At 47.9% G+C, this 19,453-nt stretch overlaps 1 protein-coding gene across 1 annotated transcript in view; it reads right to left on the reverse strand.

Annotated features, from left to right (window-relative positions):
* Positions 1-19,177, reverse strand: part of SGPP1 (sphingosine-1-phosphate phosphatase 1) — a 31,093-nt gene extending 11,916 nt beyond the window's left edge. Inside the window, exon 1 of the mRNA XM_077265932.1 lies at positions 17,973-19,177. Within this exon, the coding sequence (XP_077122047.1) occupies positions 17,973-18,599 (627 nt within the window). The 5' untranslated portion in view covers positions 18,600-19,177. The remainder of the gene's footprint in view (positions 1-17,972) is intronic.
* Positions 19,178-19,453: the final 276 nt, after the last annotated feature.

Genomic DNA, 19,453 nt, shown 5'->3' on the forward strand with positions numbered 1-19,453 from the left:
GCGTAAAATGTAAGTACATACTTACATGCGTCCCCCGGCGTCCGCTTCCTGTAATGACTGAGCGCCGGCAGTAGCAGGGCACAGCGGTGACGTCACCGCTGTGCTGTGCTTTCACTTTCAATTTGCGGCGCTCAGTCAGTGTGGGAAGCGGACGCCGGGGGAAGCATGTGAGTATGTAGTGTTTTTTTTTTTTACATTTTACGCTGGTAACCAGGGTAAACATCGGGTTACTAAGTGCGGCCCTGCGCTTAGTAACCCGATGTTTACCCTGGTTACCAGTGTAAAATATCGCTGGTATGGTTGCTTTTGCTGTCAAACACGGCGATACACGGCGACCTAGCGACCAAATAATGTGCAGACCTTCTAGCAGCGACCAGCAATTTCACAGTGGGATTCTGATCGCTGCTGCGTGTCAAATACAGCGATATCGCTCCCTAGGACGCTGCAACGTCACAGATCGCTGGCGACGTTGCTTAGTGTGACGGTACCTTTACACAACAGCAGGGTAGGGGAAGGGTCAGCTGCAGATCTGTTATCAAAGCCTTTGTGAACTTAGACATGGCAGAAGACAGATCAGCTATTCTTGATGCTTCCTGTTTACTTCCAGATCTCTACATTGCTAACCTTGGATATCAGGGAGATAATGAGAAGCAAGTAACTGCAAACACGGGGTCAGGTCAATTTTTTTTTTTTTCTACATGCACTCCAAAGAAAATTGCAAGCTACGTTGCATTCTGAAGAACAGTAGTGATCAGAGGGAATTGTATCTGTCTGATTCAGCTCTGTCCTACACAAGCTTGTGTCAGGGACACTGGTAAGTATAAGTAGTCAAAGACCCAAGTCCACAGTGTGGACCAGCACATACAGGATAAGGTATAAAGGCATTCCTCTAAGATTATGTTCACACATTGTACTTGTTCCCCGCAAAAAGACAGCATTTTATGGTACCAGCAAAGTGAATGAGATTCCAATAAACTCATGCCCACGCTTGTTTTTTTACCTTGATTTATTTTAAATCTGCAGTGCGTCTAGTCGTTCATTGATTTTCACCTATTCAAAAAAAAAAGCAACCAAAAATGTGTGTATTTTATGCAACGTTTTTCCTGCCAGCACTCTAGTTTTTGCAGCAGAATAATCTGCTGCAAACACTCGGCATCTGCACATATCCTTACAGTTTTTTGCTGCTACCCCAATATCTGAGGTTCAGAGGCAGAAAGAGTGGAAATTTGCACCCAACGTCCAGATTTGGATTCCAGGAGCATATTGATGTGGTGTGGAAACTGTTGTAAAACCTTTAGTAAACGATAAATGGACAGTGATGTCAGCCGCGCCCCACAGATAACCTGAGAAATCTGCTTTTCTTTGCTCCACTGTGAAGTGAGTGGAGGAGGACAAAGGATTATCTAATCACAAGTCTCGAGTCTGAACTATATAGCACATGTTCCCATATGTAGCACACACTCCCCTATATAACACATGCTCCTGGCTGGACCTCCACATTACATCAGTGCACTGATCACCTTTGGACTTTGGAAGTGAACATCACGGACTCATAACAACCTAACAGGTCACAATAACCTAGTCTAGTCATCTGACATACACGTCACTGACGGCCGTTTTAAAGATCTGAGGTCTCTCAAATACTGCAGCATTTCAGAGTTAGGCTACTTTCACACTTGCGTCGTTTGGCCTCCGTCGCAATGCGTCGTTTTGGGGAAAAATGCATCCTGCAAATGTGCCCATCGCGTATGGCCATACGTCGCATCCGTCGTGCACTGGATGCGTCGTGTTTTGGCGGACCGTCGTCACAAAAAAAGTTCAAGTGAACTTTTTTTCGTACGTCGGGTCCTGCATTTCCTGCCGCACATGCGCGGCCGGAACTCCGCCCCCTCCTCCCCGGGACTTTACAATGGGCAGCGGATGCGTTGAAAAACTGCATCCGCTGTCCACGTTGTGCCGAATTTTCACAACATCCGTCGGTAGGTCCCGCCGACACTTAGCGACGACCCCGTACCGACGGAAGTGTGAAAGAAGCCTAAGAGATACACAGCTGCAATATAACAGGGGTCAGGCAGCATGAATCTACGATCAGGTTCCCTTTAAATGATGCAATCCCTTAACTAACCCACTAAAGCAGTCATTAATGGCAGAACATGGGAACATGGTCTCATATCTGTCTATACTTCTTTGCCCATTCGGTCTTAGCTGTGCCCAGATGCCACCTTGCTGGGTTTATGTCTGCAACAGATGAGGGCTCAACAGTATGAAATCTGCTCGGTCAATACCCAGCCACGTGTAATGACGAAATTAACAATATTTACCATTTTGGAGAAGTCGACAGACTATGTAGGAACAAAAAAAAAAAAAGAACTAAAAGCCAAAAGTGACATTTCCTGTGAATCAGTCTTGTGAAACGAGAGTTAAAAGCTGAAAACGTTCTGCAGAAGATGCACCATTGTGTCACCACAAGTCCTCATACACAGGGCCATACTACATATCTGCAATGCCCGGGGCCCACACAGTACCTCAGGGCACTCGTCACTAGGTCTGGGGCCCCTAAACAGGAAATTTATTTATCCATCTCCTCCATTGCCGCATCCTCCGGAATCATACTGCACTCTGTGACATCTGAGTGCAGTGCCATGTTTTGTATGGGCAAGTGCTATCCGATTCTCGCCGTCATTCCCAGCATGAGAAAATAATCGCAGATGTGCACTGCCCCATAGTTTAACGATGGGCCAAGTGCAATCCGATTTTTTATCGGATTGTACTCATCCAAATTTCATTGCAAGTGTGAGTGAGACCTTAAAGGGAAGGTGCCACCAGTTTTCTTGTAGTTTGTTTGTTTGTGAAATTAAGCTTAAAATAGTAAATAAAATGTATTAATGCAATGTTTGCACTGCTTGCAAACATTTCTATATGAAAAATATTATATATTTTCTTACAAATATATATATTGACCACTAGGGGGAGCATTTTCCGTTTTAGACCTCAAGCAGCTATAGTGAGACTTACCAGCTTTACTGTTAGCTGTAAAATCTGGGCAGTAACTGCTGACATCAGCATTTCCCTCCCCCTTTGGGTGGTGTAATATCCCTGGGGCAGAATGAAGAGCAGCATCACAGGGCAGAGCCATTTTGTGTGTGACTGCCCTGTGATCTGCTATCACCAGCAGTTAGTGCATCAGAAGCACAGTTACATAGTTTATGTGGTGTGTATGGAGCAGCATTGTCTGTGCAGAGCTGTCTGTGACTCATCCCTCAGTAAGATAAGAAGGAGCTCCAGGTCTGCAGTGAATGGCCAGGCAATGTGGAGGGAGGGGAGAGATACATTGTATGGCTGAGAGAGGTGTCAGGTGTCACCTCTCTCTGCAGGCTGGGAATGCAGCTTAATGGAGTGAATGGAGCTCCTGTGATAGAGAGTAAGTGGAGCTGGGCAGAGAGCACTGGGCTATAATAAAATGGCTGCTAGTCACACCTACAGCAGTGAGTTGTCCAGCCCACAGAGGCGTGCCCAGCTCACTGCTAACACCTCTCCAATGTTATAGATAGGGTCAGCGCCGGTCTATTATCTCCTATGTCCATGGGGTGCTGTAAAATGACACTGCTAGTGCCCTGCTACTGCTGCGAAACCAAGATGTCAGCCCCCAGTTCCTTCTTTAAACACATATAACACACGAAATCTGTTTCACATGCATTTAAAACTTGGTTATAGCAGCATGTTATGCTACATTACAGTTTTTTATTAATGATCTACAAACGCGGTACCTTACCTTTAAGGGCTGTCTCTATTCAACTAACTTTTATCAATGGGCTCAACTCAATGATATGTAAAGAAAACATCTGAGCCTGAGATATGACATGTTGCAGATTTGAAACACACACCGGTCAGTTTATGCAGAATTTAAAAAAATAAAAAAAGTGGGAAGGAGATTTTTTATAAATCCCATCCACTTTGCTGGTGCAGCGAAAATAAGCAGTATAAAAAAAACCGCACCAAATATTCTCCGTGGGAACACAGCCTTATAGGCATTATAGTTTTTAGTTAGATCAAGCATAGATTCCGGGGATCACAGTCCTGTGTAATCATGCAGCAATTTCAAGAATTCGCTGATCAAATCTATTACGCTGGCCAAAAATATTTTGTTCCATCACCTTTATGTAAAAAAGTATTAAAAGTGATCAGAATTATAGTTAAAAAAAATTATAATATTGTTACATATATGTGCGTGCTTATCACACTCCTGATTTCTTGTGTCAACATGCAAAACGATCTTCACGTGTAAAATGATCAAAGGACGTGCAGTAAATAAGCTCCCAGGGAATAAACACTTCCAAGACATCTTCTTAAGTTTGCTAAACAGTGAAGAGGAGGTCTCCATGTTCATTTACACAACAGGGAAGAGGTTGGACATCAGACAACCAAGGACACTGAAAGCCTCTCAGGGCCCATGTATACAGGCCAGGAGGCTATAGCTACATGCAAGCTGATCTGCGGTCATTCAATGGTCTATGTAATCAGGCAGAGTGCGTTTCACATGCACAGAATGATCGGCCATACTCTGCACATAGAACCCCATATTCTCAGCAGCACGTCCTGTTTTCAAAGGGTAATATGCTGCCGAGAACGATGATCTGTCAGCCAGCTTAAAAATCAATTTTACCCGACGAACGAATGCAGTCACCGACCTTTTAGGCCGTGCTCACACGTCGGGTTGTGCTGTGTGATAAAATCTCTCTATAATCCTGCTTCTCTGTCAAAAATCTTTCTCCAACCAGAACTGATCAGGGCGACGATGGCTCCAAATGAGAAAAAAAATCCTAGGATCCACAGTTCGGAAAGTCCCACTATGTCGGATTGGATGCCGTGTATATATATATCCCTGTATAAATAAATTAGGAGGTGTCTCACATTGTAGACAGGTCATTCGTAGGATAAGGCTTCATAAATAAATGAGAAAGACACAGCCGGACCCGCGTTATCACAAGAGATTTAAAGGGGAGTATGTCGTCCTACATGAATGACCGCCAGGGGTCTGATCCCTAGAGATCTCCAGCGATGCCTTTATATAAAAGGGCTCACTCACCAAACACATTCACAGGTCAACAAACAAAAAAAGAAAAAAAAAAAAAAAACGACAACTGTCGGCTCTTGTTACTCGCATCTCCACAAATTTACAATTCTGGAAGTTTTGCTTTTTTCATAACTGCATTGGGCTGTCCCTCCGTTATTCCTCCTGGAAACGTATTCCCAGGTAAAAGGGATGAGGCGTCCCTACACAGTTTCCAAAGAATGGATAGCGTAAAACCACAGGGACATCCCCTCCAATAGAAAACACTCGCTGGTCAATGTATTCATACATTTGTAGGAGGAACAGCACAAAAGACTTGTGAAAAAATGCCATGGAGGTAATATTTCATGAAGAACAATGATTTAGTAGAACTCACTGATCAGGAGCAGACAGGGCCTTTATGCACACGTTGCAGATGTAAAGAACTATGGCAGTGATATCTGGTCCCCGGAGAGATGTAGAATTGCAGGATTGTCATGTCTTCAGGTTACAGGACACAAGATCGCACACACTGCTGTAACGGTGAAGTTATACGTACAGGATTGACCAGGCCTGATCTGCTGATTTGCCCCAGTACTTGGTACTGCCACCTCCCAATCCTCAGGTCATTTTCCAAGGAAATGAAGACCTGAGTGTAATATCTGCAACCAACACAAGATTGCAACCGGACAAACAAGTCAGGAAACCACCACAGTGGCCATGAATGAAAGAGCACTGGGTCAGCAAAGTCTATGCAAAGCAATGGTGGGCATACAGACACTTCCCTCATGGAGATTCCTAAGAAATACTCATAATAATAATAATAATCATCTTTATTTACATAGTGCCATCATATTCCGCAGCGCTTTACAGTTTAACAGTTTCAAACACAACAGTCATAAGTAACAGTGTTAACAATACAATAATTAAAGCAAAATAAGGCCGGCGTCACACAGCGTAAGACAATACGGTCCGTTTTTTACGGCCGTAATACGGAGAAATGTTCCCAAAATATTGATCCGTAGTCAGGGTGTGTCAGCGTATTTTGCGCATGGCATCCTCCGTATGTAATCCGTACTGCGATATTTTGTCGCAGGCTTGCAAAACCGACATCTAATGGATTTATGTGCTCAACCATGGACCCTCTCTAGGCTATTAATATCTGCCCTCAGTCACTGGCTTTACCGCTCTGGCGGAGAAAATTGCGCGGGAGCCCACGCCAATTTTTTCAGCGATTTAACCCTTTATTTTAGCAGCTACAGCGCCCAAATTTTGCACATACACACTACTAACATTAGTAGTGTGGAATATGCAAAAAAAAAAAGGGGATATGAGATAGTTTACTGTATGTAAACCATGTCTCATATCATGTCGGGTTTGGGAAGGAGAAATGAAAAGCCGGCAATTGAATTACCGGCTTTTCACTAACACCATTGCGTATTTCTCGCAAGTCACACTGCTGGTCCGTGTGGAATCCGTATTTTTCTCGCCCCCATAGACTTTCATTGGCGTTTTTTTGCACAATACGCTGACAAACGCAGCATGCTGCGATTTTGTACGGCTGTAGAAAGCCGTATAATACTGAACTGTAATATACGGCTGATAGGAGCAGCCCCATTGAGAATAATTGTGCCGTTTGTTTGGCGAGTTTTACGGACGTATTTTCTGCGCTCTTACGTCCGTAAAACTCGCTAGTGTGACGCCGGCCTAAGACGACTCTGCTCGTGAGAGCTTACAATCTACAATGAGGTGGGGGAGATACAAAGTACAGGTGTGTATTTGCAATGATGTATTTACAATGATGGCCCAGCCATCTTCAGGGGGTAGGGGATAGATGGGGATAGTGAATTGGCTACACACACACACAAACATAAAATGACTTTGATTAGGGAACGTGATAGGCCGCTCTGAACAAATGTGTTTTGAGGGAGCGCCTAAAACTATTCAAATTGTGGATGGTCCTAATATCTTGGGGTAGAGCATTCCAGAGGATTGGCGCAGCACGGGAGAAGTCTTGGAGTCAGGAGTGGGAGGTACGGATTACGGATTAGTGCAGAGGTTAGTTGAAAGTCGTTTGCAGAGCGCAGAGGTCGGTTAGGCCGATAGACAGAAATGAGGGGGGAAATGAGGGGGTTCCTTATCTAATCTCGCAACCTCTCCCTTCCCCCTATCTGACCACCATCTACTCACCTTCTCATCCTTGTCCTCCTCACCCACCCCCCATGTCCAGCCATTACCACATCCACGCAGAAACCTCGCACATCTAGACATTCACAGACTCTCTCCTACCCCTGTCATCCATATCTTCACTCCACAACACGGACAGCGCCACCGCGTTCTATAACTCCACTCTCACATCAGCCATAGACTCAGTCGCCCCTCTCATGCATGGCAAAGTGCGACGAACCAATAGGCAACCTTGGCATAACAATCTCACAAAAAAACTTAGACAAGCATCCAGGGTTGCAGAGCGACGTTGGAAGAAAACACACCTGCCAGACGACTTCACTGCTTTCAAGCAAGCTACATTTGACTTCAAATTAGCCCTCACCTCCGCTAAACAGACCTATTTCACTAACCTTGTATCTTCACTATCCTACAACCCAAAACAACTGTTCAGCACATTCAACTCCCTCCTCCGCCCACCACTGCCACCCCCAACTCCCCTCATCTCCTCCGAGGACTTTGCCACCTACTTCAAAAACAAGATCGACCAAGCAAGGCAAACCCTAACTGTTACACCACCCCAACCACTCCATATACCAGACCTCTGCCCTCCCCTAATAACCTCCGTCTCCAACATCACTGAAGGAGAGCTTACTCACCTCTTCTCCAAATCACACCTCACCACCTGTGCACTTGACCCCATGCCTTCCCACCTGCTCCCCAACCTCACTAACATGCTCATTCCAGCCCTAACACATCTCTTCAACCTATCGCTATCTTCTGGTACCTTCCCCCTCTGCCTTCAAACATGCCACCATCACACCCATCCTCAAAAAAACTAACCTTGACCCAACTGCTATACAAAGCTACCGCCCCATATCACTGCTCCCGTTTGCTTCAAAACTCCTTGAGCAGCATGTCCATGGTCAACTTTCCTCCCACCTCTCATCTAACTCTCTCCTTGACAACCTTCAATCTGGCTTCCGCCCCCACCACTCCACCGAAACTGCCCTGACAAAAATTACTAATGACTTACTCACAGCCAAAGCTAACAGACAGTTCTCCATCCTCCTCCTTCTTGACCTGTCCTCTGCTTTCGACACAGTCGATCACTGCCTACTGCTACAGATTCTTTCTTCCCTTGGCATCAAAGGCCTTGCCCTGTCCTGGATTGCCTCATACCTTTCCGACCGCACATTTAGCGTTTCCTACTCCCACACTACCTCCTCATCCCGCCCTCTCTCTGTTGGAGTCCCTCAAGGCTCTGTCCTAGGGCCCCTACTTTTCTCCATCTATACCCTTGGCCTAGGGCAACTCAAAGTCCCATGGCTTCCAGTAACACCTGTATGCGGACGACACTCAGATCTACCTCTCTGGCTCAGATGTCGCCTCTCTTCTGTCCAGAATCCCGGAGTTTCTGTCAGCCATATCCTCCTTCTTCACCTCTCGCTTCCTAAAACTTAATGTAGACAAAACCGAACTCATCATCTTTCCCCCATCTCACGTATCCCCCCCACCTGATCTATCTATTATGGTAAACGGCATCACGTTCTCTCCCGCACCTGAAATCCGTTGCCTCGGAGTAACTCTTGACTCTGCCTTGTCCTTCAAACCGCACGTTCAAACTCTTGCCACCTCCTGTCGCCTCCAACTCAAAAATATTGCCAGAATCCGTCCCTTCCTCACCCCACAATCTACTAAGACTCTTGTGCATGCCCTCATCATCTCCCGCCTCGACTACTGCAACACCCTCCTCTGTGGCCTCCCCGCTAACTCTCTTGCACCACTCCAGTCTGTCCTCAACTCTGCTGCCCAGCTAATCCACCTCTCTCCTCGCTACTCCCCTGCTTCTCCCCTTTGCAAATCCCTCCACTGGCTCCCAATTCCCCAACGAATCCAGTTCAAACTACTAACACTGATCTACAAAGCCATCCACAACCTGTCCCCTCCCTATATCTCTGAACTAATCTCCCAATACCTTCCCTCACGTAACCTCCGATCCTCCCAAGACCACCTACTCTCCACCACTTATTTGGTCCTCACACAACCGCCTCCAAGATTTCTCCCGAATATCCCCCATCCTCTGGAATTCCATGCCTCAACACATCCGACTATCCACCACCCTCGGATCCTTCAGACGGAACCTGAAAACCCATCTCTTCAAGAAAGCCTACAGCCTGCAATAACCATTCTGCCGCCTCGCTATCGCCAGAGCAGCCGCCTCTCCATCGCCAGAGATGCTGCACCTCTGACCTTCTGTCTCTTCCCCACTATCCCATAGAATGTAAGTCCGCAAGGACAGGGTCCTCTCCCCTTTGTACCAGTCTGTCACTGCAAACTTGTTTACTGTAAATGATATTTATAACCCTGTATGTAACCCCTTTCTCATGTACAGCACCATGGAATTAATGGTGCTATAGAAATAAATAATAATAATAATAATCTAAGGGGGTGCCGCACTGTGGAGAGCTTTGTGGGTGAGAACAAGTGCTTTGAATTGTATCCTGTAATGAATAGGCAGCCAGTGTAACGACTGGCGAAGAGCGGACATGTCCGAGTAACGATTAGCTAGATGGACAACCCTGGCTGCTGCATTAACCCCTTTCTGACCTCGGACGGGATAGTACGTCAGAGGTCAGATCCCCTGCTTTCATGCAGGGCTCCGCGGTGAGCCCGTATCAAAGCCGGGACATGTCAGCTGTTTTGAACAGCTGACATGTGCCCGCAATAGCGGCGGGTATTAACTAGTTAAATGCCGCTGTCAAACGCAGACAGCGGCATTTAACTGGCGCTTCCGGCCGGGCGGAAATGAGCGCATCGCCGACCCCCGTCACATGATCGGAGGTCGGCGATGCTTCAGAATAGTAACCATAGAGGTCCTTGAGACCGGCACCCTGTGGTCGGCGCTCACAGCACACCTGCATTTCTGCTACATAGCAGCGAACATCAGATCGCTGCTATGTAGCAAAGCCGATCGTGTTGTGCCTGCTTCTAGCCTCCCATGGAGGCTATTGAAGCATGGCAAAAGTAAAAAAAAAAAGTAAAAAAAAAATGTGAAAAAAATAAAAAAAAATATAAAAGTTTAAATCACCCCCCTTTCGCCCCAATCAAAATACATCAATAAAAAAAAAAAAATCAAACCTACACATATTTGGTATCGCCGCGTTCAGAATTGCCCGATCTATCAATAAAAAAATGCATTAACCTGATCGCTAAACGGCGTAGCGAGAAAAAAATTTGAAACGCCAGAATTACGTTTTTTGGTCGCCGCGACATTGCATTAAAATGCAATAACGGGCGATCAAAAGAACGTATCTGCACCAAAATGGTATCATTAAAAATGCCAGCTCGGCACGCAAAAAATAAGCCCTCACCTGACCCCAGATCATGAAAAATGGAGACGCTATGAGTATCGGAAAATGGCGCAATTTTTTTTTTTTTTAGCAAAGTTTGGAATTTTTTTTCACCTCTTAGATAAAAAACAACCTAGTCATGTTAGGTGTCTATGAACTCGTACTGACCTGGAGAATCATAATGGCAGGTCAGTTTTAGCATTTAGTGAACCTAGCAAAAAAGCCAAACAAAAAACAAGTGTGGGATTGCACTTTTTTTGCAATTTCACCGCACTTGGAATTTTTTTCCCATTTTCTAGTACACGACATGGTAAAACCAATGATGTCGTTCAAAAGTACAACTCGTCCCGCAAAAAATAAGCCCTCACATGGCCAAATTGACGGAAAAATAAAAAAGTTATGGCTCCGGGAAGGAGGGGAGCGAAAAACGAACACGGAAAAATGGAGAATCCCAAGGTCATGAAGGGGTTAAGGATAGACTGGAGAGGAGAAAGTCGAGTGAGGGGGAGGGCAATTAGTAGAGCATTGCAGTAGTCCAGGCAGGAGTGGATCAAGGCGACAGTGAGGGTTTTTGTTTTTGTCTAAGCGGCAAGAGCGGGAAAGAGATTGTATATGGGATGTGAAGGAGAGATCGGAGTCAAACATAACACCAAGACAGCGTGCCTGCTGCCGGGGTGTTATTATGGTGCCACCCACAGAGAGGGAAATGTCAGATTTAGGGAGGTTAGTAGAAGGCGGGAGCAGAAGAAGTTCAGTTTTGGAGAGGCTGAGTTTCAGAAAGTGAACATGATGTTGGAGACTACGGACAGTCACTGGTGTTCAGTAGTACAGCGGGGGGTAAGGTCAGGGGATGACATGTATAGTTGTGTGTTATTAGCTTAAAGATGGTACTGAAAGCCAAATCTGCTGATGGTCTGTCCAGTTGGGGCTGTGTAGAGAGAGAAGAGAAGGGGGCCAAGGACTGAGCCCTGAGGTACCCCGACAGTGAGAGAAAGAGGAGATGAAGTAGAGCCAGCAAACAAAACACTGAAGGAACGGTCAGAAAGATAGGAAGAGAACCAGGAGAGAGCTGTGTCCTTAATGCCTAGTGACTGGAGCCTAGAGAGGAGAGGGTGGTCAACAGTGTCGAAGGCTGCAGAAAGGTCAAGAAGAATGAGCAGAGAGTGGTCACCGCTACATTTTGCGGTCAGAAGGTCATTGGTCACCTTGAATGTAGGGGGCAGAAACCGAATTGTGAAGGGTCTAGGAGGGAATGAGTGGAGAGGTAAAGGGTAAGGTGGGAGTAGATCAGGCGCTCCTAGAGTTTAGAGATGAAGGGGAAATTGGAGACTGGTCTGTAGTTGTTCGTGCAGGATGGGTCGAGGGTGGGTTTCTTTAATAATGGAGAAATGATAGTGTTTGAAGGAGGAGGGGAAAATGCCAGAGGACAGGGAGAGATTAAAGATTGTAGTTAGGCGAGTTGTGACAACTGGAAACTGGAGGAGATGTGAGGGAATGGGGTCAGTAGTGCATGTAGTCGGACGAGAAGAGAGGAGCTTGGCGACTTCTTCTGTGATGGGATCGAATGTGGAGAGTGAGCCAGGGAAATGCAGGGAGGGATGGGAGTCACTGCACTTGGTGGCTGGGAGCGGATTTCCTGACTGACATTATCTATTTTCTCTATAAAGTGGGAGGCCAGGTCATCAGCACAAATGTCTGATAGGGGCTTGTGCTTCTGGCCTGAGGAGGGAGTGAAAGGTGTCAAAAAGTTTCTTGGGGTTGTTGGATAGTGAAGAGATCAGGGTGGTGAAGTAGGTCTGTTTGGCGAGGAGAAGGGCAGAATTATAGGTTCTTAACATAAATTTGAAGTGTACTCATCAAAAAATGTTGTTTTTTAGGGGAAAAAAAAAAAACAGTTGCACTCTTCCAGAAACAGCGCCACAGCTGTATCTGATACAGCAGCTCAGGTTGATCGAAGTGTATGCAACCAAACTGTAGTACCACATACGACCTGTGGTACCACATACGACCTGTGGATAGAGGTGGCACTGTTTCTGGAACATGCACACATGCCCATGCACACGTGATTTTTTTTCACATAAGAAAACAACAGAGTGTGGTCCAAGTATCATCCCACACGTCAAAAATAAAAAGTTTCTCCACCTTCTCCTTTGTGCCAGTCCGTGACGCGACAGATCGGAACACACTCAGATGTCATCCAAATGAGGTCTGGTATTTTCATGGACCCACAGACTTGAATTGCTGATTTTAAGGGTATGTGCACACGATGCGGAAAACGCAGCAGTTTCCCATGAGTTTACAGTACAATGTAAACCTATAGGAAACAAAAAACGCTGTGCACATGCTGCGGAAAAAAACGCACGGAAACGCAGCGGTTTACAGTAAAATCTGCACAAAGACCGCGGTAAATCCGCGATAAATCTGCAGCAAACACGCAGCGTTTTTGCTCTGCAGATTTATCAAATCCACTGCGGAAAAATCCTCAGTGGACCAGAATACGTGTGCACATAGCCTAATCCTACTCTCAGATCAAAAGTAGACATGTCTCTGATATTTTCAGCAGACCTCTCAGTCCGAGGAAAAAAAAAAGTATCATGACATGTGCATAGCCTCATAGAATAACATAGGTACAAGTGATACCTGTGAAAACCACAGGTAGTACTCGTATGTGAAAATTGGATGTGTAAATGAGCCCTTAAAACAGTATTCTGGGTGTCATTACTCATCTACAGGATAACTGGTCATAATAACTGGTAGATTTGGTGGGAGCCTGTCATTCCCAGCGTTCAGCCGTCTCCATCAACCTCACAGACTGTCACACCATCTGAATAGAAGACATGAGGTCCCATTAGAGCGACCGATGTAGGTCCTGGGGGTCAAACCCCCAACAATCTGACAGTTATCTATCCTGCAGAGAATTGATATAAGCGAGTACCCCTTTAGATTTCCCTGCTGCAGCGCTGGCTGATAACTGATGGGGAGCCAGGAACTGATGCACTTTAACCGCAGTTATTCCATATTTCAGAATCATAACTCCCACAATCACACAAAACTCATTCCTACATGACTGTGATAGCCACCCTACCGACATCTATTTAAAAAAACGGTGTTAAACTCATGTGTGTGTTGGTTATTTCCTAAGTTACAGTCTGGATAATAGTTAAAAGTTGCACTTCCAATTTTGCACACCCGTGACGTATCTCAGCAATGCACCAGTCTTCCTCTGATCTGCCTTCTGTGCTAGCACTGATGAAGGGAAATCTCAGGGTGCAGTGCACATTTCTTGTATAGACCAGTAAAGCTCCCAGTATGCGTCAAGGTATACATTTGCTGGGCTGTGACAGTAGCTCTCACCTACATTGAGGGGCAAAACTATGGATCAGCACAAGATTTTCTATGTATTCAATCGCACAGATCGATTTTGTCTGTAATGTAAAAACATGGAAAATATCTCAATAAAAGCTAGAGGGTCCGATAGCTGGACTGTCAGTGCTATAGACCTTGATTGAAGAGGTAGGACGCCCGCCGCTCAAACTCTTCCTCTCCGCAGATAGTGGAATGGAAGACAAGAGTTAGACCTCATCAACCAAACGCTACGCTAACACATCTGTCTCTATTATTACACCCTTGTCATTTGTCTCTCAGGCATCATGCATTTTCCTTTTTTTCTCATCTGTTTTTAAAAGCTAAAGCGGTTCAACCCTCTGAAGTTTTTTTTTATCCATGGGCTATTAATAGATTTGTAAAATACAACTAGAGCACTGAAGTAAGAGACTAGTCTTCCATTATTAATGGATTCTCCATAGGCATTAATGGCAGAGCACGTCCCATCTCTCATACATTTTTCAGATCAGATTCTAATTCTCACAGACCGGAGATACAAATCCTACATGGACAGTGCGTGGATATGTGTGAACGCAGCCTGACATCTATCCAGTCAGTCTATGGAGAATACCTGTTTGAGGCTGTGTGCACAAGTTGCAGATTTGGTGCATTTGACGCTTTTTTCTGTGCGGATTTGTAACAAAACTTGAAGCAAAACCTGATGCCAGCAAACTGAATAAGAAACTTGAAGTGTCATGCACACATTGTGTGTTTTTTACTTTCAGATTTGGTGCAGAAAATCTTCAGCATGTCACTTCTCTGTGCGTTTTTCATCATTGACTTCACTCAAATCAATCAGAAAGGCAGGGCAAAACAAAAACAAGAGTTTTTGCAGCTGCATTTTTCATGCCAAGAGGTGCAGAAATTTTACTCAAAATGTGCACATACCCTTACAGGATACAAGTAGTGATAAGCGAGTATACTCGTTCGGCTGGTCTCTGAGAATTTGTTAGTGCTCGGAGATTTAGTTTTCGTCACCTCAGTTGCATGATTTACGGTTGCTGGACAGCCTGAATACATGTGGGAATTCACTAACAAACAGGCATTCCTTACATGTATTCAGCCTGTCTAGCAGCCATAAATCATGCAGCTGCGGCGATGAAAACTAAATCTCAGAGCACTAACAAATACTTGGAAACCACCCGAGCAACGAATATACTCACTCATCACTAGTTACAAGCAGTTCCCTCCTGTCGAGGGCCGAAGCATGTGACAAGAGCAAAGATCAAAGAAGGAGACGTCTTATAATCATTACAAAATCCATGCTGACGATGACAATTCAGTTCCACTGAAGTGGAAACGGAAAGGACTTTATCAGCGCGACGTACAGAACGCGTAGCCCCGGGCTCTTAGGCTACGTCCCCACGGTCACTATTCGCCAGTGCTTTGGATACAGCACATGTCCGCTCCTTCCAAAGCGCTGCTGGCTTTTGAACATACGTGATTTCGCATGTGTTCATTAAACCGTGCGGAATCACAGCGCCCAATACATTGTACGGGAGATATTTATCTTGCGGAGACGGAGGGTCACCGGAAGATAACTTGACATGGTGCGGTCTGGAAAGACGTGGCACAGGTTCTTGAAATCTCATCCACTATGCTGTAATATCCGGCCGCTGCGGGTTGGACGCTGCACATGTATGTCCAAGCGTTTACTGGCTGTGGGAACATACGCTCATATCACCAAGTCTGGAGGTTACAGGTATTACTTCCCAGTGGCGGCCAGTAGGTATCTAATCAGGGTGGCTATCCTCATGGTTCTTCTACACAGAGCGATAAACTGGTCACAACAAACAATATAAGATGTCGATCTGTGCCAATTTACCTTCAGTCACACGTCACAATAGTTGTGAGGGTGTTGATGCAAATAATCTCCCCCCCCCATAACAACCTCCCTTCCTATCAGAAAGAACAATCGTTCTATTATCGGAGCTGCGCATCCCTCACATGAACGGAATTCCTCAAGCTGCCACCAGACTTCAATCTTAGCCGCTTAACGACGGGATGGTCGACCATTCAGGACCCTCATCTATTGCCCAGAAGAGCTCCAATAGTCTCCTGCTCTGGAAGACTCAACATGGCTATGTCCATACAATCCCGTCTCCCTGCTTACTGGGGTGGGTGCACTCCTGACTGACAGCTCGGACCAGCGCCCTGGACTGTGCGCTCTCTTTTGCCGCTACATGAAGCAGCCTTGTCTCTGCAGCATCGGGGAAGATAAACTTGGGCTGGAGCGGGGCCATCCGCGATACTGCAAGCCTCTATAGATAAGTGCTGGTAATCACTGCATTTCTGGCCACCGCTGATAGACTGCAGAAGTGGTTGGTAACGTACCCAACCAACCAGCAGTATACCGCAAAATTAAGAATCAATCTGTTCTTTTAAACTGGGAACATTTTTAACAAGTAAATTCCAAAGTTGTCTTTACAATCAATTTTAATTATGACAACGAGAATAACCCCCTAAAGATGTATTCCCAGAATTGAAAGTTGTCACCTACCCATAGGATAGCTTAGTGATCACTGGGGGTCTGCAGAGCTGCATAAGCTTCTATATGGGGCTGCGGCAAAAATCCAAGAGCAGCGCTCAGCAGTCTCATAGGGAATGAATGGAGCTGAGCTCAGGTGTGTGCACTGCTGCTCCACCTAATGGGGTAACATTGCCCAGTGCAAATCGCCCACCGACCAGTAAGTTATCAGCAGTTGTGGACAGTGATGACTTGTTTTAACAAGATAACCCCTTTAACAATCATTTTGTGCATGTCGCAAGCTGATCATGCTGTCTAAACAGGCTAGTGAACGACTTCTGATCAGCTTGTGTATAGGCGACCGGTCAGCAGCCCTAAACGACTGACGATCAGCTTGTGTATAGGAGATTGGTAATCTCCCCGGGACAGCAGAGACAACCGTCTCCCCGGGACAGCGACCGGAGCGGCAGACACTACCCTCTCCCCGGGACGGCGACCGGAGCGGCAGACACTACCCTCTCCCCGGGACGGCGACCGGAGCGGCAGACACTACCCTCTCCCCGGGACGGCGACCGGAGCGGCAGACACTACCCTCTCCCCGGGACGGCGACCGGAGCGGCAGACACTACCCTCTCCCCGGGACGGCGACCGGAGCGGCAGACACTACCCTCTCCCCGGGACGGCGACCGGAGCGGCAGACACTACCCTCTCCCCGGGACGGCGACCGGAGCGGCAGACACTACCCTCTCCCCGGGACGGCGACCGGAGCGGCAGACACTACCCTCTCCCCGGGACGGTGACCGGAGCGGCAGACACTACCCTCTCCCCGGGACGGTGACCGGAGCGGCAGACACTACCCTCTCCCCGGGACGGTGACCGGAGCGGCAGACACTACCCTCTCCCCGGGACGGTGACCGGAGCGGCAGACACTACCCTCTCCCCGGGACGGTGACCGGAGCGGCAGACACTACCCTCTCCCCGGGACGGTGACCGGAGCGGCAGACACTACCCTCTCCCCGGGACGGTGACCGGAGCGGCAGACACTACCCTCTCCCCGGGACGGTGACCGGAGCGGCAGACACTACCCTCTCCCCGGGACGGTGACCGGAGCGGCAGACACTACCCTCTCCCCGGGACGGTGACCGGAGCGGCAGACACTACCCACTCCCCGGGACGGTGACAGGAGCGGCAGACACTACCCACTCCCCGGGACGGTGACAGGAGCGGCAGACACTACCCACTCCCCGGGACGGTGACAGGAGCGGCAGACACTACCCACTCCCCGGGACGGTGACCGGAGCGGCAGACACTACCCACTCCCCGGGACGGTGACAGGAGCGGCAGACACTACCCACTCCCCGGGACGGTGACAGGAGCGGCAGACACTACCCTCTCCCCGGGACGGTGACCGGAGCGGCAGACACTACCCTCTCCCCGGGACGGTGACCGGAGCGGCAGACACTACCCTCTCCCCGGGACGGTGACCGGAGCGGCAGACACTACCCTCTCCCCGGGACAGTGACCGGAGTGGCGGAGCCAGGGGACACCTTACCTGCCAGCGGCCCCAGGTGAGCAGCAGCAGGGACAGCGGGATGGCGGTGCCGGACATGGCGTGGGTAGACGGCATGCCGTACTCCGAGTTGTAGAAGACCTCCAGCTTCAGCACCGGCGGGGAGGGCGGCCGTGGCCAGCGGATCAGGTCCTTGGTGCACTGGCCCAGGTACATGACCCACACCCACACCACGACCACCCGCCGCCCGACGTGCGCGTCCACATTCCAGATCCAGAAGGGGAAGAAGGAGATGTAGAAGAGCTCGTTCCCCAGCTCCGTGCCCAGCGAGAAGAGCAGGTAGAGCAGCGGGCGGCGGATGGAGAAGTGCTGGCCCTCCTCCCCGGTCAGCGAGTTCCGCCGCAGCGGCTGCATCTTCCCCTCCTCCTCCGCGTCCTTACAGCGGGCAGCGCCGTTCTCCAGGACACCATTGTGCTGTCGGATGTCCCGGTGCCTGGGCCCGTCCCCGGCGGCGGCAGTAGCGGCGGCCTCCCGGGTGTCCTTCTCCGGTGATGACGAGGAGCGCTGCACTCCGCACAGCTGCTGGAAGCGGGCCACCTTCTCCGGGTCCTGCAGGGAATCTACGAGCCTCCGCAGCCGGGCGTAAGCCGCTCCCATGGCGGCCCCCATCCCTGGCGACACACGGAGCCCCGGGTCAATCACTGCCGCGGCGGGGACCTGCTCTGTCACTGTGCAGTCTGACCACGCCCACCGTGTATATAACCACGCCCCCTAACTCATGCTTCTGCCCGTAGGCGGTTAGGGAGGTCATATGACCATTAGTGGCAGAGGCGGGAACTCCGTCGGTACTCTCTCTGTGTCACCTCAGAAATCACCTCACAAGCGGTCGTCTGTGTTCTGTGTGCTTACAAGCACAGTCTTCACTCGCTTTACTATATTTTTACCTAAGATAGCGCATACGTGGTTTGCACGTTAATGACCAGGCCAATTTTTACAATTCTGACCACTGTCACTTTATGAGATAAATTGAATTTTTATGCCCTTATGTCACACAAACTAGTTAATAACGTTCTCACATGTCCACTTTACATCAGCACAATTTTGGAAACATAATTTTTTTTTGGTTAGGAAGTTATACGGGTTAAAAGTTGACCAGCGATTTCTCATTTTTCCAACAAAATTTACAAAACCATTTTTTTTAGGGACAACCTCACATTTGATGTGACGTTGAGGGGCCTATGTGACAGAAAATACCCAAAAGTGAAACAATTCTAAAAACTGCACCCCTCAAAACCACATTCAAGAAGTTTATTAACCCTTCAGGTGCTTGACAGGAATATTTAAAGGGAATCTGTCACCTCATTTTGGCCCTATAAACTGCGGTCACCGCCGTCAGGGGCTTATCTACAGCATTCCTTAATGTGGTCCGGTCCGATGGGCATCGCAGGTCCAGGTCTGGCGCCTCCCATCTTCATATGATGACGTCCTCTTCTTTGCTTTCTGTTGTGGCTCCTGCGCAGGAG

The sequence above is a fragment of the Ranitomeya variabilis genome, chromosome 1, assembly GCF_051348905.1.
Source record: "Ranitomeya variabilis isolate aRanVar5 chromosome 1, aRanVar5.hap1, whole genome shotgun sequence".
Taxonomy (NCBI): Eukaryota; Metazoa; Chordata; class Amphibia; order Anura; family Dendrobatidae; genus Ranitomeya; species Ranitomeya variabilis.